Source organism: Leiobunum rupestre, chromosome 5 (assembly GCF_980474605.1).
Source record: "Leiobunum rupestre chromosome 5, qqLeiRupe1.1.hap1, whole genome shotgun sequence".
Classification (NCBI taxonomy): domain Eukaryota; kingdom Metazoa; phylum Arthropoda; class Arachnida; order Opiliones; family Sclerosomatidae; genus Leiobunum; species Leiobunum rupestre.
In genome coordinates, this window is record NC_143388.1 from 34,619,148 (window position 1) to 34,641,552 (window position 22,405).

At 36.0% G+C, this 22,405-nt stretch overlaps 1 protein-coding gene across 1 annotated transcript; it reads left to right on the forward strand.

The window, feature by feature from the left end:
• The first annotated feature begins 1,918 nt into the window (after positions 1-1,918).
• On the forward strand, positions 1,919-12,813 carry LOC149944353 (2-Hydroxyacid oxidase 1-like). The gene is made up of 7 exons (XM_090176313.1): positions 1,919-2,014; positions 10,023-10,278; positions 10,580-10,731; positions 11,180-11,271; positions 11,574-11,732; positions 11,840-11,909; positions 12,743-12,813. Exons 2-7 carry the CDS (start codon positions 10,040-10,042, stop codon positions 12,811-12,813), a joined length of 783 nt encoding a protein of 260 aa, XP_090032439.1. The 5' UTR covers positions 1,919-2,014; positions 10,023-10,039.
• Positions 12,814-22,405: the final 9,592 nt, after the last annotated feature.

Genomic DNA, 22,405 nt, shown 5'->3' on the forward strand with positions numbered 1-22,405 from the left:
TCAAAGGCTGTCCAGGCAAGAGTAAATAAAGAAAAGGGAACTACTTATAAAATCAACAGTTGAACTGACTTCATCTGCTTCTGGAATCAGCTCAGCAGAAGATGGTGGTGAAAAGTTAAGTAACACTGACAATGCGATTTAATTGGACGTATGTTTCAAAAGAGAAATTTAAATAATTTATGGTATTTGCCAGAAGAAGGTGTGAGCTTCGCTTTCTTCGTTGACTGGCAGAAAGAAGATACAAATCAGGATCGTTCTAACCGAATAATCGCTGCTCTTCATTCCGTTATGGAGAACAACTTGGAAATTTGGTGACTGCAAATTCAATGAAACTGTTTGAAATATGTATTTATCACAGTTGATTCAAACTTAGGAATGACAGAGATGACTACAAACAGGCAATAGAAACTTTAACATCTCTTATCATCACACCGAAATGGGAGTGGCACTCAATTAAGAGTATAGTGTATTATTAACCCATGATGAAATGTAACTACAATTTTTGTTACAAGTTGTCGAGGACCAATGAAGAATGTACCCAGATAGCAGAAAACATACAATGTCTGCAAAGTAATGAAATAATGAACTACTTTATAAATTGTTAATGTTAAATAATAACTGTGTAGTAATTTCTAACAATAAACTTATATTTAGCCTCATTTTAATAATTTTCCAATTATTTACATCCTTGAGTGACCTCATAAAATAAGAATGTATTCCTGAATCTTTTGCTGCACCAATTCTATATCATAATGAACCAATTTTAGGGGTAAAATTTTTAAAAAATAAAAATAATTTTGTCATGTTTTAACAACCACCCTATTGAACAGATAGAACACAACAAATATTGGTACCAGGCATTTCTGCACATCAAAGTTTGTCAAAGTTTGAAAATTTAAAATCGGAAACCAGTGACTAAAAATCCTGAACCAATTTTGCTAAGGCCTAGCAATTAATTAATAAAACCCAATATTCCTAAAATCTCTTTTTTAAATAAATATTTTCAACAAAAACTTATTTGTCAACTCGTAAGTTGCAGATCTTGAAATTTCCCAAACTTTTTGAAAACAATAAAAAATCAATTCAAGTAGTTGAATTTATGAAAATTGAAAACCAAGATAAATTACCAAACACTCTGATAGTTTTTTTTTTGTTAAGGGGGCTGGGGTGCTCGACCAGCGTTCCTTGCGGTACTCTGCGTATTCGTGAGAATACATGGGGAATGAAATATTTGCTGGGACCGCTATGTGCGCGAGAGCAGATCTCGAGACAGCTGAGCCTAAGTCTAACTACAATAGCCTCGAGATAGAAACTCCGCTTTATTCGCTCTCAGCTGTTGGTTGCAACTTATCTGACACCAAGATTGTTTACTAGTTTTAAATGCTATTTTTAAACATTAACACTTTAATAGGTAGGGGTTTTCCATAACTTTTATTTTATGACATTTCAGAAATTGTTATTAATTTTTATTGATAGAATTAGACTTAACCATAGCAATTGTTTTTAGGACAACACCGTGAAAAGCCCACGTTTAATTTCGAATCAAAGAATTGGAAGCTAGTCTACTCATTAGTGTTACATCGATTTTTTAAAAGTGTTCGGAATCATAAGCCATCATCCCTTTAAAAAGCGATTGACTTTAAAATTGTACCTACAATGGAAGTCGCGCGGCTTTAGAGGATACAACAGATTTCGTTGTCTTAAATGCGGGGGGGGGGCAAATATCGGGCCGAGCCATTGACTCTTCATGGACTCCGCGAGGTATTTAAAGAATGTTAGAATCTCTGGCTGATATTTTGAATTTAAAGTATATATTATTCGAAAAAGGAAAGAAAATACTTATAAGCCGCTGTTCTTTTCAGATTGCGCGTTCGACCTCGATACATGAGGGATGTATCCAACCGGACCTTGAGCACCACTGTCTTAGGCAGCAGAACCTCAGTTCCAATTGGAATATCCCCCCACGCGTCTCAGCGTGGCGCCCACACCGACGGAGAAAATGCCACGGCCAAAGGTAAGGCGCTCAAACCTACAGACGTGTAGTATATTTCATTTTGCAAGGATCGAATGGTAACTGACGTTTCTGTAGCAAAGAGCATATGTAAGAACAAAATTTTCGAATACAGTCCATTTAAAATAATAATAAATTTCAAAATAAATTGATAATTTTGATACATATTCCGAAATTTCCAAAAAAAAACTACAAAGAATAACGACTGATAATTTATACAGGGTGTCTCAATTTGCTCGATCAGGCCATTTTTCTCAAAATGTATTTATGCTAGGGTTCTAAAATTTTCAGGGTTTATTTGTTAGGTATGGAAAGCTTTGGTTACTAAATTTCAGAAAAATCGAACGATTTTGTGCCGTTTTGGAAAATTTATTTTTTCCCCGGTAGGTGTCACGCAAAATGTTTCAATAGAAAGGTTGTAGGGCATAGTCGAAAGTGTAAAAATAATTTTGGTTTGGTTGAAAAAGACCTATTTTTCACTGATTTTGGAGGTCGGGGGAAAAACAAGTTGTACTAGCAGGCAATAGCCTTTAACGTAAACGATCGTAAATAATCACAACACACATGTACATTTATTTTAGGGAACTTATGCTTTCAGCTATGTAGTTAATAATCAGATCTGCAAAACGTTATTGTTAAAGAAAATTATTACGTTCAACACCTAATTAGACAAAGTAGACAAAGACCGCGTCTTCCATTTCGACGTGGTTACGAGTAAGATCATCAAACAAAGATTTGTAGACCAAAAATTACGCTTATTTTTCTTTTGTTATTTTTAACGTGAAATACCAATTGTCCGAGTAGTATTTAAAGCGTTTACATTTCAAAGTTAAAACAATATCTCAGCTTGGCCGATTGTTGTCCAGTATGCCGCTTAACACTCGAGATCAGCGCGCTCATATGCTAGAATTATTTTACGGAGAAGGTCGTCGTAATGCTACTCTAGTAAGTCAGTTATTTAGACGAAGATTTCCCAATTGCAGACCTAGTCATACGACGGTTCTTAGAGTGGTCCGCGACTTCGACAACTGCGGTAATATCAATCGGAGGTTTTGTAGTCGTGGTCTCCAGGACATGGACATGGAAAACACCATACTTGCCAACTTCGTCGCCTATCCTCGAGCGAGCGTCAGGACTACCAGCTTTGACTTAGAGTTGGATCAAAACTACGTTTGGAGAACACTCAAAAGACACCATTTTCATCCTTATCGAGCGACACTTCACCAAGGACTGCATGACGGCGATAGACAGCGCCGACTCGACTTCTGCAATTGGCTTTGCCTCATGGCTGACGCACACCAGGATTTTCACGATCAACTACTGATGTCCGACGAATGTTCATTCGGAAGAGATGGGCCTTTCAACCGTCAAAACGAACATATGTGGGACTACGAGAATCCACACTGGGGATTTCCTCACCGCCACCAAGTGCAGTTTCGCTTAAATTGTGTGGGTTGGTCTGTTAGGTGACAGAATTATTGGCCCGTTCTTCCTGCCAAATCGTCTGAACGGTCAAAACTACTAGGAGTTCCTTCAAAATGAAATATCCAACGTGTTGGACGACATTCCTCTGGCCGAGTACAGACGCATCTCGTTCCAGCTAGATGGGGCGCCACCTCATCAATATCGTGACGTGGTTGCATATCTAAACGACGAGTTTCCAGGAAGATGGATCGGAAGAACTGGTCCTGTTCGTTGGCCTGCAAGATCCCCTGATCTAACACCACTCAACTTTTTTCTTTGGGGATTCGTAAAGGACTACGTATACCAAACACCTGTGACTAGCGTTGAAGATCTACTACAAAGAATCATCGAAGCATGTCGCCGGGTGACTCCAGAAATGGTTCGGGGAGCATTTCGCAATATGCAACATCTTGCATATTTGTGCATTCCATCAGAAGGTGGAATTTTTGAAAACATTTTGTAGAAGTCATTAAAAAACATTTGTCACTTGGGCAAATTATTATTTGTTTATTTTTCGAAATCTTATAACTGAAATGCATGTTACCTACAATTCGTTAAAGGCTATTGCCTGCTAGTACAACTTGTTTTTCCCCCGACCTCCAAACTCAGTGAAAAATAGGTCTTTTTCAACCGAAACAAAATTATTTTTACACTTTCGACTATGCCCTACAACTTTTCTATTGAAACATTTGCGTGACACCTACCAGTGAAAAAATAAATTTTCAAAAACGGCACAAAATCGTTCGATTTTTCTGAAATTTAGTAACCAAAGCCTTCCATACCTAACAAATAAACCCTAGCATAAATACATTTTGAGAAAAATGGCCTGATCGAGCAATTTGAGACACCCTGTTTATGTTATTGTCCCGATGTTTAAGTGGCAAGGAATATTTGTAAAGTATCTACGGCAATTAGGGTAATTATCTTTCGATTTCAGATTCGAGCATTTATCTTTAAAATTTGTTCTTCGTTTTCCCTTCCTATAAAAATTTGTTGAGGTTAACGGTAAAAGTGAGTGCAGGGAGCTGTTGGCTCGCGTGGCTTGAATACCACAAGGGATTAAGGCATTGAAAGTCGCTAGATGACTTAAGAATAGGGCGGTGCCTTGGGTATAAGCCTTACTGATTATTTTTATTGCTAAATTCTTTAACTTGATTTTCAAATTATTTCGGATCGAACTATACGGCGAAAGTGTTCGAATAACAGCATTTTTTAAAATCGTTTAAACACAACAGCCATTTAAAGACCGATATACGCAATAAAAAATAATATACTTTTATAAATCATTACATTGTAAAATTATTAAGGGTTTAAATATGCAACTCATTATCTTATAACGTATAAATCTTAAACTAAAAAAATTAAATACCGAAAAATACAAAAAAATAAATTCAGTGACGTGTTTTAAGCTGTTGACTTCATGTAGATTCCAAAAGTCTGTCAGTGAAAATTTCTTCAACCGTATCTTGCGGAGACCCGATTCGTCTACGTGATATCGTCGTCTGAATCGTCATTTCCCGAGAACTGAGGTTCCATTTTATCATGCGCGAATTTTGACCCCCACATACCCGAACTTGTCGTTTTCTTGAGGAGTGACAGCGTGGACAACTTGACCGATGCCTCAGACGGTTCTGGAATTGAACATACGTAATGGTACTCAATGAGAGAACTAAGGTACAATATCCAGAATGGTCCAAGCGATGACTTAAGCTGTCAATCAAGTTATCAGAGATGTCAGTAGAGTTTTCACTCTTCAAAAAATCAAGTGAAGGATTCGAGAGGTGGAGACTCAATCTATTCTCAGTCTGGGGATGATGAGAAAGATAACGATGCAACATACGACGAACAGAAAGCAACTCTTCGTAATATAATTTTTAAACAATGCCCCTTGAATCGGGCTTTTAAGATAAATAAAATTCTTCTTGAGCGCATATCTATTGTAAAACCACTCAATAATGAATTAAGTTTTATCCGAAGGGTGATTTATTCTAGAAAGAGTTGTAACATTTTATAGATTGGTAAAGAGTCAATTATTGGAATATTTTTGCTATATAAATAAATTTAATTAAATAAGTGAATATCACAGTTCGAAACAAGTTAATAAAATTGATAATTGCGAAATTTCGTCAAAAATAAACCAAATTAAAAATTGTATAGTTCATATTGCCGAGGGCAATGATATCTTTCTATTAATTAAACACTCATTTGTTAGCTTATATACAACTAAAATTATTTCAGCTTAAATATTATCAAAGTTTAAAAAGTTAAATATGATCTAGCTCATAAAAATTGGAAAAAAATAATCGCCCTGTACATTAGCCTAATACGCTTACTATAGCAACCTAAGGAGAATTTTATTTCAATGTGCGCTTTCCTTACGACATTCTTCATAATAATAATATTCGAACTACACCTGTCTTTAACATAATTAGCGTCCTTATTTATAATTACATAAATACGATTTGTATAAAACGCCCCAAAAGCACACCCAACTTCTAACACCACCTTAAGGAATAAAAATAAAGACGTTCTTAATCAATAATGAATGACCTGAAAGGAGTTTAAGTCAAGTAAATTAGTTATTAAATTGATTTGGTAAAAGAAATAACCGAGTGACGACTGCTAATCCATATTTCGCTTCCGCGCGCCGTTCAACCAAAAGGTGCGGAATCGGGGAATAGGATTCCCGGGTCGGGGTCGAGGGTAGTGCTGCACTTATCATAAGTAACAAAGGGCACAGCACCTAGGGCCAACGAAGGAACTTAAAGCACGTATGTTCATAAAAAATTACAAAAACTAAACATCGAAATATGGTTTTCAGCTTTTAAACATAATAATCTTTGCTTCTTTTCGGTCCTCATAGAAGTTGACAAGCCAAAATATACTTCTCCTCGGAAGAATTTGCCCTTGGGTGTATTAACTCAATGATATTTCGCCATCCAAAGCGTCCTCCAAAAAATTTTATCCCGGTGCTATCCCAACTAGAAGATTATTTTTTATTTTAATTATAAATATAACAAATGTTATTGCATTAAACAAATTTCCAATATCAAAAAAACAAAAAACCAACTATAGACCCAAAACGTTATTTAATTACCAAAGCATGAAAATGATTAATAGATAATACAAAATTTAAAATTATTAGAACGCTCACAAAAAGTAAAATACGTTCACGAAACTATTTTATAGAGAAAAAACAACCTTTTGTGTTATAAGGCTTAAACAATCAAATTTATATGGAAAAACAAAAGTTAAAGCATAAAAAAACGGTCAAAATCAGAAACGTCATTTCAGGATATTTAACTAGGGGGCAGAACTTGAGCTCCAGAAAACAAGTTTTTTAAAGGGCATAAACGGGTCAAATTGAATGTATTGAAAAGTTATAAAGGGAAAAGGCACGTTTCTTTCTGGATGTCGCCGCACAACTTAAGAACGAAATAAATAATAACATTCAAGCCAATACAATGAATACATAAAATTAATTTTTTTTAATAAAATTCTATGAATTCCAGTTCATTGTTGGTTAGTGGTAACGTAATCTATCGTATCTTAAGCAGTAGAGGATTATCAGAAGTAAGCCCCGAAGACTGTACAACGCGTTTAAAAGCTCTCCTTTATGAAATATATTTGTTGTAGTTTATTATTGGTTTTTTTTTTGTTAAACCAACATTTCAATGGTCACCAATCTTTGTTGTGCGTTCATGTATTGCAATGCGTCGCCTCAAAAATACTTGATTATCTTTTTCTAGCGGTCTTAACATACGTCTTTGTAGAAGTAAAGCAATATGTTTCATAATCACTCATATGAGTGACTCTTTTTAGCATTTCCATAAAAAGCATTACAATGAGATATTACTTCACACGGTACATAGAAAAATTCATAGACCCCTAAATAGAAGTATCTAATATTCTTTGTGCCATTAAAGATGTTATGAGGGAAGCAAAATTTTGTAATAGCGTGTCACGAACGAAGCTGTACATAGTTAAAAAAAACGATCGAATGCTTATGAGTCAAAATTTCATTTTGGTACGAATTTGAAATTTCCGGGTCACGAGCTCGGATGAGGGGACATTTGAACGGTAAATTATAAAGACCTTAAACTTTATCTACGGAACCATTGGAGATACAAAAATGATTGGAGTTTGAAAAGTGTTCCTCATCAAATTTAAGGTCTAAATAGCTTTTATTATACCTAATTTGAGCAATAACAAATAGAGTGATTTTAAAATAATCTATCTTAATTTCTAGTAGGGGTCTTTAAAATTTGCAAACTCGGGTGACCATTAGCTTATATTTCAAGGTAATTCAAAGTTTATGTAGAGAACCAATGATTTAGAGAAGAGGTTCTGATACAAAAAGGTTGTAAATTAAAATTTTAAGTTAAATGTTTTAAGGTGATGCAAACCACCAGGAGTAAAACTTTTCAAATTAGAACCACTTCTCTTAATCCATTGGTTTACGAGATTAATTTTAAATGACCTTGAACCAAGAGTTCAAGGTCAACGTAGTTTGCAAATTCTAAGGATGATTATGTATAGCAAATTATTTTAATGTAGAATGAGTACCTTTTGAGATATTAGCCCTTCAAACAGGTCTCTATAGAAACGTTATTTTCATCACAGCCATCTTGTTATGTCTAAAAGACATCGACTTGTTAATGGTCCAAAGTAAGCTTTTTAATCCTTAAATGTGACGGGGAACACTTTTCTAAAAGTAAGAAACTTTTTTTCTTAAATGGTTCTCGAGATGAATTTTAAATAACCTTGAAGGCATGGTTCAAGATCACGAAAATATGCTCTGTCTTTCTTGATGTCAATCTTTCGCAGGCTATTCGTACTTTTAGTTTTAATTTTTAATTTAACAGTTGAAACGTTTGTATCTCAGGCTCTGTGGCGTAGATTGTGGTCGTTTTTTTAAATTAGTGAGAAGCATCATATGTAAAATTTAGATACATAAGTATCAATTTGTATAACATTTCCACATTTTTATGATTCAATTACATATACCTTTTTTCCCCCCTGTTAACAATTTTTGATTTAAACATTGAAAATCCTAAAATGTTTTAGTGAAAGGACCACTGCCAGAAAAAAATATGCTTGATGCCTGGCCTTTCTTAATCATACACTTTACCTTTAAAGCTTATGTGTTTTGAAGTTTTTAATTATATTTCCAACTGTTTAGTTTAAATGTCTTAATCCGAATATTTAAAAATACGAATAGATATTAGTTCAAATTAGTTGGTTTTAAACAACTTTTTAATTATAACAAACATTAGTTTGCCCTAATTTCCATGATTCATTAAATATTTATTCCAACGACGTTTAACACTGTTTTAAAGTACACGCATCTCACTCAGTTTTCCATGGCACGACAGTATTCGTATTTTTAACTGGAAATAGCATTTGAGAAAAACTAAAAAAGAGAAAATTCTAAGTGTTAAAAGATTTCACAAAATTGCGCTACCTAGTTTTATGGGTTTAGACAGGATTTATTTGCAGTTGGACAAATTCGCTGAGAAAAACTTTACATTGAAAGCAATATCTCACAACCGCTAAATTACAGAATTTTAATAGCCAGAATCACGTATTTCGTCAGTATTTCGAACTAACATAGCTTTTGTCATTGAGGATTCATAACAGAAGCTACCTGTATAGCATACATATGAGTTATAATGCTCTTCAGCTATATATATATCATAATACTATTATTCTAACGTTATTCACAATAAGCCAAGTGTTAAAATTAAATTAAATTTAACCACATTTTAAATTAAAAAGTGCTTAGGGAAATAAAAATCTGGGGCTGTTGACAAATTACTTTTAGCCAAAAATAAATGATTTCCTCTCTCCTCCCCCTCGTTACGAAAAATAATTCAATTAACTTAAGTAACTAAATTATAATAGCAACATTTAAGTAATTTTCAAAATTGAACATTTTTATTTAGTGTTTTACCTTTAGAAAATTTAACAAACTATTATGATGGAGAAAAGTAAGGATCTCTTACGTGATGGAACTACCCACAACTTTAGTGACTTGCCGAATGGCGCTGCAATCGCCAAGATAGTAGTGGAGGCTTGTTCGTGTACACAGTGAGCTGTTAAGTCTCTTAGAATTTATTAGAACAGTTTAGTAAAACTGAAGGTAATACTCATTTTAAAGTACGTCCAATTATTTGGTATTCGAAATACGGTGCAATAATGTTATAAACTAACTTGCTCTTTTTTCCATTAAAAATATTTGACTAATTTATTCGACGTTTTAAATACTTAGTTGACAAAGCTGCAAATAATATTTTATATTCGATTTGATTTACAAAAATTAATATTTGCAAGATAAAATAACTGATATTTTAGGTTCCGATATACGATTACGTGTAACATTAAGAAATGCTTTTGCAAACTGTTCGTCCGGTCTAACTGGTTTACATAATTTGTGAACAGCCCCTAATAATATGACTGTTAACAGACGAGAGCACAGGTTTATTCGGAATAAATACAAAAAAATGAGCGTGATTTAACAGGCTTATAGTTTTTTTTATTATTTCAGCGGCTGCTGCAGCCGGCATGGTTATGATTCTAAGTACTTATTCTACGATATCCATGGAACAAGTGGCCGAAGTAGCTCCTGATGGAATTCGGTGGTTTCAACTACATATTTTTCCTGACCGACATTTAACACTGGATATGGTCAGACGTGCCGAAAGAGCAGGATACCGAGCTCTCGTACTCACTGTGGATTATCCAATTGAAGGCATAAGATACTTCAGCGAAAAAGAGCATTATTTGTACCCTGACGGAATGACGTGAGTATATCAATAAACAACGCGGAAAACTTAAGAAATCACACCCATGCACTTTAAGTGCGAAACGACGTTGTTTTTGAATGCAAAGCGGGTTAAACTTTAATATGTTAATGGCTGAACGATTGTTGAAACTTGCTGTTTTTAAGGCTAAAGCAATTTAGATAGAAGCTGAATCGTTCCGAAAAGTATTTTCAAATAGAAACAACTAACAATATAAAATTAACGTTTTTCGAATCAAAAACGACGTCATTTGACCGATTTTAAATGACGGCTCCTTTAAAATATTTAAATTTTCAATTAGATATGGCAATTTTGATATATATCTGCAAGGACTACATAGCAGTATAAACATGAATGAAGCGGCTGTCCCTGATCCGAACACGACTTGGAACGACATCACGTGGCTAAAATCTATCACCTACCTCCCCATTGTTATCAAAGGAATTCTAACAGGTACGACACACCATGTTTTTAGGTCAATCAAAGTGGAACCAGGGAGCGATAATTCTTTTGATGAAAGTTAAAACTCTTGGTTTTGTATTATACATATTAAGTTTTGGAAAACATGAATTATAAAGGTCTATCTGTTTTCTCTTCACGGTAATTTGAAGAAAAGACCATTGCAAACAATATTTTGAAAATGAACGATCATTTTATGCAGATTCGTCTACGTTGATGATAAAAAAGAGTAACAAACTCAAAACACCGTAAATTTGTGGAACTAAATTTGGTGGTCACTGGCTAAAACGTTTTAAGATTTATCGCACATTATCTTTGGATCGAGCGGTGCTTGGCCCCAAAATACATTTATCGTTGGCAGTTCGCAATATATCATATACAAACATAAAATTACATAATTTTGGTTGTGGTAAGGTAATCTTTAATCCCATATCTCTTATAGGTGAAGATGCACAGTTAGCCATCAAATATGGCGCTGCGGCTATTTTGGTCTCCAACCACGGTGGAAGGCAGTTGGATGGAGCTCCGGCAACGGTAAATTTTATCTAACCAATTTATTGTTGAACCACTTTGCGTATAAAGCGATAAATTGGCAAGACTCGCATAAATGATTTTAAACCTTAATCAGCCTTTTTGCTTCAATTCATTCATTCAGCTTTCATGTAAAATATTTGGGAACAACTCACTCTACCTTGATAAACCTTTGTAGAAAGATTTTTTTTCAGTTCTAGGAAACATATCATTGCTTTGTCATTACTATTAAAATACCAGTGAAGCTATAAATTAATACATATCGTGATATATTAATTCTAGTTCTTCGGATTGCATTTTTGCAGATTGACGTTCTTCCGGAAATCGTCAAGGTTGTTCAAGGAAGGGTCGAGGTTTACTTAGACGGTGGAGTTAGAACTGGCGCTGATGCTTTCAGGGCTTTGGCGCTTGGAGCCACGGCGGTCTTCTACGGAAGACCCAATATTTGGGGATTATCATATCACGTGAGTCTCCTTTTTGCTTAAAGTGCAGAAGCGTACCAATGCGTCTCAAACATTGAAATTCCCTTTCGCACAAGGTTAGCGGTATTTTAATTAATTTAAAACCTTAGGGAACACAGGGAGCAAAATGCGTAATGGATATTCTAAAGAGAGAACTTGATGTGACCATGGCACTTGCCGGTAATTATTATTATTATTATCAAACACTACGAATCCACCATTAAAGAAAATATTTAAGCCCTTAGAGCCATGGATAGTTGAACAATACTCTAAAATGTTTCGAGTTGATTATTTACATGAAGCGCCACTTGTCTTAAATAGTTTTGTAGGAAAAGAACGTTAATTTTTCGATTACATTTTCGTAAACGTATTATGTATTTAATATGAATATATTTCCTTTCTAAACACAAAATGCTATTTAAAAGCCTTAAAATATACTTTTAGCTGAAAAAAGTATTATTGAAAATAATTATGTTGCGCGTTGGGGTATACTATAATCCTACCGATTTTTCGATTGTTGAAAGATTTTCAAAATTAATTTTATTATTAAAAAAAAAGATAAGGCCGTAGAATAAACCACTCACTTAGAGTGGAAGGCCCTATGGAAGCGCATGTGACATTAATCCTCAGTGGGAAACTTGTGTACGAGGCGTGAATAAACATAGTCCGAAGAGCGATGGTGTGGTTTTTAAATTTTTTGGAGTTTAAACTTTCTTTTTTATCCATTAACTTTAGACCAACTTTTTAATTTCACGCTTCGAAAACAAGGCGTTGCGTACGGAAACTGTTAATAAGTTTCGCTGATAGCCTTCCACTATATGTGAGTGGGTTACTCTATGGGTAATACTCTCTTCAAGCGTGTTCTGGAAATTATTTATTGAAATAATTCGAAACAATATCTATATTTTTGGGGAAATTTCGACACGCGTTCGCAAAAGAGTACTTTTTCGTAGATTGATATGCAATCCTAAATAGAAGGCTTAATCTTATATCGTCAGTAATGTCTTTCTAAGGATTCAAAAGTGTATCACTTATAAATCAACATGCTTTGATGACTGATGATCGTAACCTCAGGCGACGCTGAAACGAATCAAATTTCTACGTATTCCACGTCTGGCGTCCTCAAATGTTTTTGTACTTACCTATTAAATAAAGTTATGAGTTGATTTCCTGAACTATGCCTTGTACCAATTGTGTCATTCGACGATCGTTGCATATGATAAAAAAAATGGAATGTGTACTCGAGAGGATTTCAGTAGACTTTTTTTTTGAGAGTCCCACGATATGGTGTCGGCTAGAGCCTTAGACACCAACATCTATTTCAGTAGACGGGATCGACTAGAGCGACATACATTTGTCGAAGGGTTCATTTAAAAAATTATATTTTTTATAAGAAATTGTTTGACTGATCTCTTTTAATTAGTTTGTGTTTTAAAGCCTAAAAAATCTCTTTTAGTCACTAAAAATACTGTAGACATAAAAAACATTAATTATCTCAAAATTAACACAGAACTGCTTACAAGTATAAAAATAATTTTTCTGTATCTGTTTTTAATTGAAAATAGCCGTTTGAATAAAACAAATAAAGGTAATAGGACCGTTATTATAATATGAAAAACGCGCTACTTCAGCCGAATATGCCTTCGACGCGGTTACAAAATTCAGACTCGTTAAAAGTAATCGATTTACTATTTCGGTTACAAACATCATTAAACTTAAATACGATAGGTAGAAATTCCGTAATGTCCCAGAATTTCGTTGTTTAATCCTAGAACAGTAAATTGCAACCCTTTTGGGCCCAGGTTCATCCCTAGTGTCAGTATTTACATAAAACGAAGAAAGATATTTGTTAAGTAAAGTTTTACTGACTAATTCTTTTTATAATTAAGCGTATTCAAAGCGAATCCACTAACTGTTGTAGTCAAAAATTACCGTTCGGTTTTTACTAACTAAATTTTGAGATTCAAGTGGTTAGCTTTGGTGTTATTATCCAAATTTGAATTAAAAGTGAACAAATCTCTGACCATCTTGCTTTGAGTGGAGGCGAATTTCTTGTTAACGCTATAGACTTCCCATACCGTTACGGACTTTTCGTTTACGTTAAAACGTAAACTTCAGGTAATTAAATAGGATTTATCAAATAAAACTGAAAATAATTAATAAATTCTAGGGACAACCAATGGGAAAAAATGACCAAGACTTAAGCCTCGGCCGCCAACACTCTCTCTTTAATAAAACCAAAGATAATATAAACCTCGTACCCTAGTTTCGAATTCGAGCGCTTTTCGATTGACGGTTTTGTAACGAAGCGATAACTAATTCCAGCAAATGAAATATCGAACTCTATCGGTCGCTGCCATAGTTCTATCATGGCCAGCTTTGATGACAGCACGCCATCAAAGTTGGCCGTAGTCTTATCTATAGTTAGCTACCATGGTAACTTTAGAGCTTAAATTATCTGAGTTGCAGCAGGAAGTGGGTTAAATATGCGTGAGGCTGTTATTTCAAATCTAGGGTACGATGTTTATATTATCTTTGATAAATATACAAGAAATGTGACAAGTCGTTATCGCGCACTTTGAAATACAGAGGAGCTCAAGCAGGGGCGGCTCAAGGGCCGGGCAACCCGGGCAACTGCCCGGGGCGCCGGTTTAAGAGGGGCGCCGAAATTGAGTTGTGAGCCATTTTGGTTTACCAAGAATTGGATTCGTTTATAATATTTTTAATGAAAGCATAACATAATTTGAAAAATCTTTAGCTAATTTGAAATACAAATCGTTTTCCCAACCAAAATGTCCAACATCGTCGATGAACGTTTTTTTGCGACTAATTTATTTTCTGACGGATGAAACATTTTCCTGGTATTTTCATTATAAACCTGGGTATAAAATATAAAGAAGAAAAAGTGGTCGGGCGATACTACAAGAATAGAAGTGTGCCAGAATTTTTAGCCCGGTGTATTTAGCAACAGGGGCCTTACCACCGGAGGCTTATCATCATATTGTCCTACGCCAGCGTCCCAAAGCCCGGACAGGTGTCAAATCCATCATGGGTAGTAGTACCCTACTACTGATGGTCGCACCTTTGACGCAAACCACTCAACCCAGCAAAAGGTGCAGCAATGGGTTGACCAATTCTCACTTCGCACACAGCGGTGGGATTAAGAGTGGATGCTATAGCAACTCCAGCCGACACCCTACCTACGTTGGTAAAGAGTCATCATACCCTTTGGAGAGAGCTCCTAAAGGGGAACGACGGGAACACAGCGGTCCACATAACCCGGCACAGCTGGCACCGTAGATACTGGTGTGCTCCAAAAGGCCGGGAAAAAGGACCAGCGTGCCCTCATACGGAGGCCCGCCACCCCACAGCAGGCTACCCAATCCGCCGAGGTGGCCAGTTTGCACGGACCCTCTCCGTTAGACTGAGCCGAAGCTCAGTTTCCAGTCCAAACCTGACCGAAGTCGGAGGTGGAGATAGGACCATTTGATCAGAGCTAACATATCCCAGTGCGCCACCACACTTATGGGTTACAAGAGCCGGACCCATAGATAAAATAACTTCGTATATAGATAGGAAACTTCACGACATCTGGTGGCGGGACCCGAATAATATTATTTGGTGAAGTTCGCACTACTCGAAGTCCGTATTAGAACCTTGGTGTAACGCAAGCCCAATTGCAAAGGCTACGCTCTTGAGAACACAGCCAACTGGCGCAGTCACTAGATGTCAGGGCAATCTCGTGAGAGTCCGTTTGCCCCATTGAAGTTTCCTATCTATATACGAAGTTATTTTATCTATGGCCAGACCCCAACTCCCCGGTAAAACCACCAGTTTTGCACACTCTAACCCATTTAGGGCCACAGGAATAGTAGGAAGCCCAAAGTAATACAGTACTTCAATGAACTTGCTTTCTATTTCGTTGTCGTGTATCCAGCTTTATGATAAATAAACTAGCAGGCCATCTTCAAGAATTCTATTTGTTTTTTAGGCTATTACGACCATGCATTTAGTATTCTAAAATGCATTTAAATCGTTTTCGATGGCTAGTTCCAAAGCAGTCTATCGGTACGATTTAATCTGTCGTGTGCCCGTGGTTACAGTTAGTCTCTTCTATTTTACGCGCACGCGCAGAAAGCCATTTATTTGTTTCAGTTAAATAGTTTTTGTTAGATAGATATTAATTAGAGTCACGTTGAATTGAAAAAGTGTTTTAATTAGGTTGTTAAAGCAAATAATTAAGTTTACCTTTTTGGGTAGTGGCAACTGGTTTTTTCATGACGTATTATTTCAATGAAAAATTTACCGTTTTTGACCATACCAATTTCATTAATGGTTTGCGTCTACCACCTATCGTTCAAAAAATAAAAATTTCAAAACGGTGAAAAATTTCACGACTTTTCTGAAAATTCCAAAAGAAAAGGGTCATTTCTGAGAGAGTATATCCTGATAATTTCATTTCTAGCAACTATAGTTTTTGAGAAAAATGCCTGGGCCGATCAAATTAGGACAACCTGTATACTAACCGTGATATTATTCAGTATGGACATTATTATTATTAATGTACTTAAGGTATACTAGTCTTGCCACCTTACCTAGTGTTTCAAGCTTTATGTAAAATGACCATGTACCATAAAGAAGGTATTAAATATGTTTACACAAAGTATTTAGAAAGTGATTAAAGGGATTATTTATTGTTATGAAAACGGTAAATTTTTAACATGGACATGGTAATGGTTTTTCGTGGGGGGGGGGGGGGGGTAGTTTAATTTAGTCTCAAAATAAGAGGGGCGCCAAAAGTCCCCCTTGCCCGGGTGAAAAACAATTCTTGAGCCGGCCCTGAGCTCAAGCTACTGAAAGAAAAACCCTGAAACATTAATCTGAAACGAAAGGCAGCCGAAGATTTGAAGCTTTTCATGTAGATCGTCTAAGTTATGTTATTCAACCAATTCGCCTCCGGTAATCGAGGATTGGGTTATAGGCGTTAAAATTATTTCTTATTTCAATATTATTCATTCAAAGGAGTGTTTATATGTAGAAGATACACCATGAAAGTATGTAAGAATTTTAAAGAATCGCTCTTTTCTTTTCAGTTTCAGTGCCCTTTTATGAGCTTCGTAGGCATTGGGCTCTAAGATTTTTGTAGGTTTTTAAATTGACTTTATTTTAAAGAATAAACTTTGGTAGAACCCTTCGAACCTTCGTAGGCTGCTACTGAAGTGACGGCTTAAGGCCGTGTTCGCATCCTTTTAGTACCAGAACTTGTCCTTCTTTTTAACTCCTTAGCGGCGGAAGCTAAGGTTTCTATCCAGCACTTTAGTATCCGGTTAATCAAAATTCCAAAAATAATACTAGCCCTGCGGTACTGATACTTTTTATTCCTTAGATAAAAAGTCCCTTTCGTTAAACCCTTTTTGTTATACCTCTGTATACTGTTCGCTTTCGTTATCTGTTTTTGAATTGTAAAATATTCTGGGCTATCCCTCGTAGGAACTTCACGTGTTCGCCTAAGTTGTCCATAATGCTAGTTTGTAAGTTGTTACTACTATTGTAAGTGACACGACCTGAAAGTTATGTGGTGGCTTAAATGTATTTCTTAAATTTTTCCAATTTGAGATAGCTGCACCATCTACGTTTATATATGTCAATAAATGTTATAAATTATCATCAACAACATTTTGATCAATGAAATCCGAGAAAACGAATGAAGAAAGTAATCCCTCGTACACATCCAAGGATGAAGGCGCCGTCTTTAACTAAGTAATTATAATATCCTTACATTTATTACCTCAATTTTTTGATAATATATAATTTAACCGCTCTACCATATGTTTAATAATTTGGTGGAAATTCGAGTCCTCGACTAATCTATCAAATGTAGAAAGGTGATTAAGGGTAATTTGATTTGGTTTTCTTACATTTTTCTATGTTCGGGGAAAACTGCTTTTAGACAATCTAACTTTATAGGGTTAGTCGAAACTGAATGGTTCAGGAAAATACGTTCAGAATTTACTTACTATATTATCATTCTTGTTGCTTTCTGAATCTCGTGTATAAAATAGCCATCTTTCTTATTTCTACCACTGCAGTGCTTCTCTGCAGAAATACCTCAAATGGGCTCCGAATTTAAATTCACTTAATTTATATTAAGGTGGATAATTAAGATTGTATCATATTTCTGCAGACGTGTTATAAGCCACTTCTTCTGGCTTAAACCTAATCGATCTGTGATATCGATTGTTTTAGGCATTAATTGTTTGATATGAAATATCTATACAGATAAACGTGTTATAGACGAGATTTGAAAGTTTTACATTTGCATAAATTGAGTTTCGGAAAGTCTTAATTTATGTTTTCTAGTTGCATTAGTACTTTTGTGCAGACAGATTTATAGCTATGGTCGCTCTAAATCCTTTTAAGTTAACAGACTACTTCTTTGTAATCGCTACTGCCAGAGCTTACTCCTGCAGTAAGTATAGTGTGGTCCGAAATTATGTCTTGATAACTTTAGAAAATATGCAAAGTTCATTTCCATAGTTCTCCGATTCCGTAAACAAGATTTAGTTCGGTTTCTAGAAAACCGTCACTTAGCGGGCTTATGTAAAGTTCACGTTATTAAACACTTAATCTTAGTTCAATGAAAATTTTACGGCCTTTTCTCTCTCCAAATAAAACCATGCCCCAACACTTGCAATCGAACTAAGCTCTGATGTGTAAATTTTATAAAATAAGATAAACTCTTACAGACACAGTTTCTAATAACGCATAGGGCAACTGGGTGATGTATAAATTTCAGTAAATGGTTTTAATAGAGACGATCTTCGATAATTTTAAATTAAGTTAGAATATTTGATGTTTCACTATGTAGTCTTATTTTTGATTCGTTTTAATTATCGTTATCTTGAATGAACTTAATTTCCCAGTCTAAAGGATTTTGTTGAATCTCTCAATTCACTCAAGGTGACGCTTTTCAACAGTTCAAACTCATTAAACACTGCAATGGAGGCAAATGCCTAGGTCCCCCACTTTCGACGGCCTGGATTCTAAAGATTTCTAATGAGAGCCCGGTTAGAACACTTTTCCAAGGGCAGGTAGAACTGCTAACCCAGCTCCGAGTACAAGGAACATTTTCTAGCCATTTCCTGCTTGATCTCGACTGCTGGCGAGAAAAAAATGATAGAAAACCGACTTGCATGTTTTGGTCTTGCAAAAGTAAGTTTTCAACAGTTGCTACGGGAAGGCAACATATTCCGCACATGATTTACGTTATAAGTCTATTTAAGAGAATAAGTCGCAACTTCAAGTGTCATCATTTAAAATAGAGAGTTTCCCAATTTCAAATAAGCTAGTCATCGCAGGGTATCCGATTATTAAACCTTCATGACGATTCATTTATTCTAAAAAGGGAAACTCTTTATTTTGATATTATCTAACTGTCTAATGGCCCTTAAAAGGGAAGTTTTCCTCCTTCCCCTAGTTTAACGAAAGCGACGAACCACTTTTTCCTCCAACCTGTGTGCAAAGGGTTTCCAATTTATATTACATGGTGGTTGAATGTTCGGATATGGGCGGTCATCAGCGGCAAATGGTACATCAAAGTCTTGTTCTTCTCTGACATCTTCACCCAAGCCATTTAACATGCACATGTTGTGCAAAACGCAACATCCTACGATAATTTCTGCTGCAAATTCGGGATGGTAATGGATAGCCCTAGCTTTCAACAAACTACGAAAGCGTTGCTTTAGGCACGCATTACATCTTTCAATGGCGCATCGAGCTTTGAAAAGTCCTCCCTAAAACGGAACTCCAGGGTTCCTTCTTCAGACCCTTTTATTGGAGCCATTAGCCACGGAGTTAATAATCAGCTAGGCTGATACCCAAGGCATCACCTTAGGCCCAAGTCATCTAGCGACTTATTTTGCCTTTAGACAGGTGGCCGGTTACAATGCGTATGAGGGTGGTAGCAAGCCCTACATGCCACGCGAGCCAACAGCTCCCTACACCAACTATTACCGTTAACCTCTACAAGTTTTTATGGAACGGGAAACCGAAGATCTCGGGGGAAAACCCCTTAAACCAGTGGGATATAACTTACAAACTCAACGCGGAAGGAGTAGTTCCGAGTTTCTCACCCAGTGCCACAAGTTGGGATCGAACCCGGCTCCTCTTGCTGCGAGGTGAAAGTGCTAACCACTCCGCCACTATCTCCTACAAAAATAAAAAATATCGTAAGTATGGAAACTAGATAGAGGTAAAACAATTTTCCGAGTTTTATCAATTAGCCAAGAATCATTTAATGTCCAATTGACGTAAGAAGTGAGTTGACACTCGTGAACTCCGGTAGATGAAGGAATCGTGGGATGAACCGGGAGAAAAATCAAATCGTTATCGTTCACCTTAGAGAAGAACTTATTAATATATTTATCTAGGTAGTTAAAATAATTCTTTATGTACTTTACCAGCTAAATATTTAAAGAATGATACGACTTGCGGTTGTCAAAGAGATGCTCTAAAAAGTCTGCGTCAAAGTTCGCGGACGGTACGATTGCTACATGTGTGCAATCTATCGCCCCAATTGTTCCGGGAAAGCGGCAGTCTTCTTTGAGCCTCCATTTAACGACAGCTTTCTGCACTTCGGTCATAGGAAACTTTATGTACAATTGGACTAGATGCCGGTTTAAAGCCTTTGTAACGTGTCTAAGACAACAGCTTACACTAGGTTGGCTGAATCCAAGAAAAGGGTTTTGGCCTACATCCAGTTCTTATGACTTTCTCGAATAAAACCTCAAAGCCATAAGCATCTTGAAAAAGAAAGTTAAAATTTATTAGTATTAATAGTTTATAATTGGTATATTTGTGAGATTTCTTACCTGCAAATCTGCTGGCAAAGCAGTGGTTCTAATTCCTTGTAGAGGCTCCTTCAAGGTTGGACAAAGGCCTAAAACCATTAATCGTCAATTTCTTCGGAAACGAAGGTCATCGAATTCCCACACTTGATTCACAACTCTATAAAGCCATTTAATTAGTAGATCGTGACGTTAATACATTACGATATTCATATAACAAACAAAAAAACTCATGTCGGAAAAACAAAGCAGCCATTTTAAACGAAAAAGCAAAGGCTTGGGATATTTCACCACCAAAAATGAATACCAAGTTAAGAAGTAGTTTAAGGTTTATATAATAAAAATTAGCCACGCGCTCTGCAGAGTTCACTATAGAGAAGCAATGGCGACCAAAAAGGAAGGAAACATGAGTTGAGCTCCAGGGGGGGGGGCTAAATGAGAAATCACCACAATTTTGCCGGCTACTTGTATGGCCAAATCATTTCGCTTGCTTCGAGTCAAATGATTTGTTATTTAGACTTCCAGAATGGGCATATTTAACATTTGGTTTGCCAACTGTTCAAATTCCAAAAGATTTGGACACACCCAATCCAAATTAATATTATAAAAACGCCTCCCTAGGCAAGTGCCCCAGTTTCCAGGCCCTAGCTTCGGCTCTGAATTTGGTATATTTTTGTTATTCGGTATCCCTCAAAATTGGTCATCGTGCAAATTTAATGAGGGACTTAATTCCAATTCTGAATTAAACAACTTCAGCTGGTGTTATCCTTTCGGGAAGAGGGCTACTGCGAGACTAAAGCTGTGCTTTATAAGATAAGTAACCAAGACAGACTTAACAGATTGCGTTTCTCACTAAGCCCATAGTTATCCAACTTAAATTGGTATTATCTTTTCTTGTAGTTTTAGTAACTACTTAGCATTCTATTTACATATTCCTGGTGGTTATGGGGAGGGCCAACGTGATTACATACGTGGTTGTTTTGGTGATTAAATGCCCGGCCCTCGAAAGTGGACATTCGTCAGATTTCAAGAAGAGAAGATGAAAAACAGGGTATTTTTTACATTTCCCTAATCCAGTTGTAGAACCCAATCGGCGTTAGATGCCTGCGTCATGTAGCGCTAGGTGGAGGAATGCTTGATACGGATGAAAACGGTTACGGAAAAAGAACTATCAAAATAAAAGTCGTTGCTAGACCAGGTTGGTATTTAACCATCCGATGCTCGCACAGGGGTACGCAAACGAAATACGCAAGGATAGTTATCTTCTTAGTGAAATTGTGACGGCCTTGTCCACTGAACCTCGGGTTAACGTTTCCTTGGTTCTCGAAATCGCGAACTGCTTAGAGAACAGTCGTGTGGCAATGTCTGTTGTTTGGATACCGTTTTCTAAATAACTGGCTAACTAAATAAGCGTTGCGATACCTTGACCACAGAGCCGCGTCATCATTATGCCTACAGTTTTCTGACAAAATAACTATTGTCTCCTACTACAAACTTGGTTTCTGTAAGTGAAATACTGGCTTTGCTTGAGCGAACCAGCGTTACTAGTAGGTTTTCGAGTATGCTCTACAAATCTCTCATTGAAACTTTTCAACGAAAACCAATTATTTTGAAATTTACAAATTAACGTCTGGCTTACTTAAAAAGCAAATACTGAAAATTTAAGTTTTTTGCAGTAAATGATTTTTTAGGAAAATGCCCGGATAGCACAATTTAGATCACTCGGTATATTTCAATTAATATTATCAAATTTAAAGCACTCTGTATATTTAAATAAGTATTATCAAAGTTAGTGTTAAATGACTTGCGTTAAGATATTTCAAGTTTCAT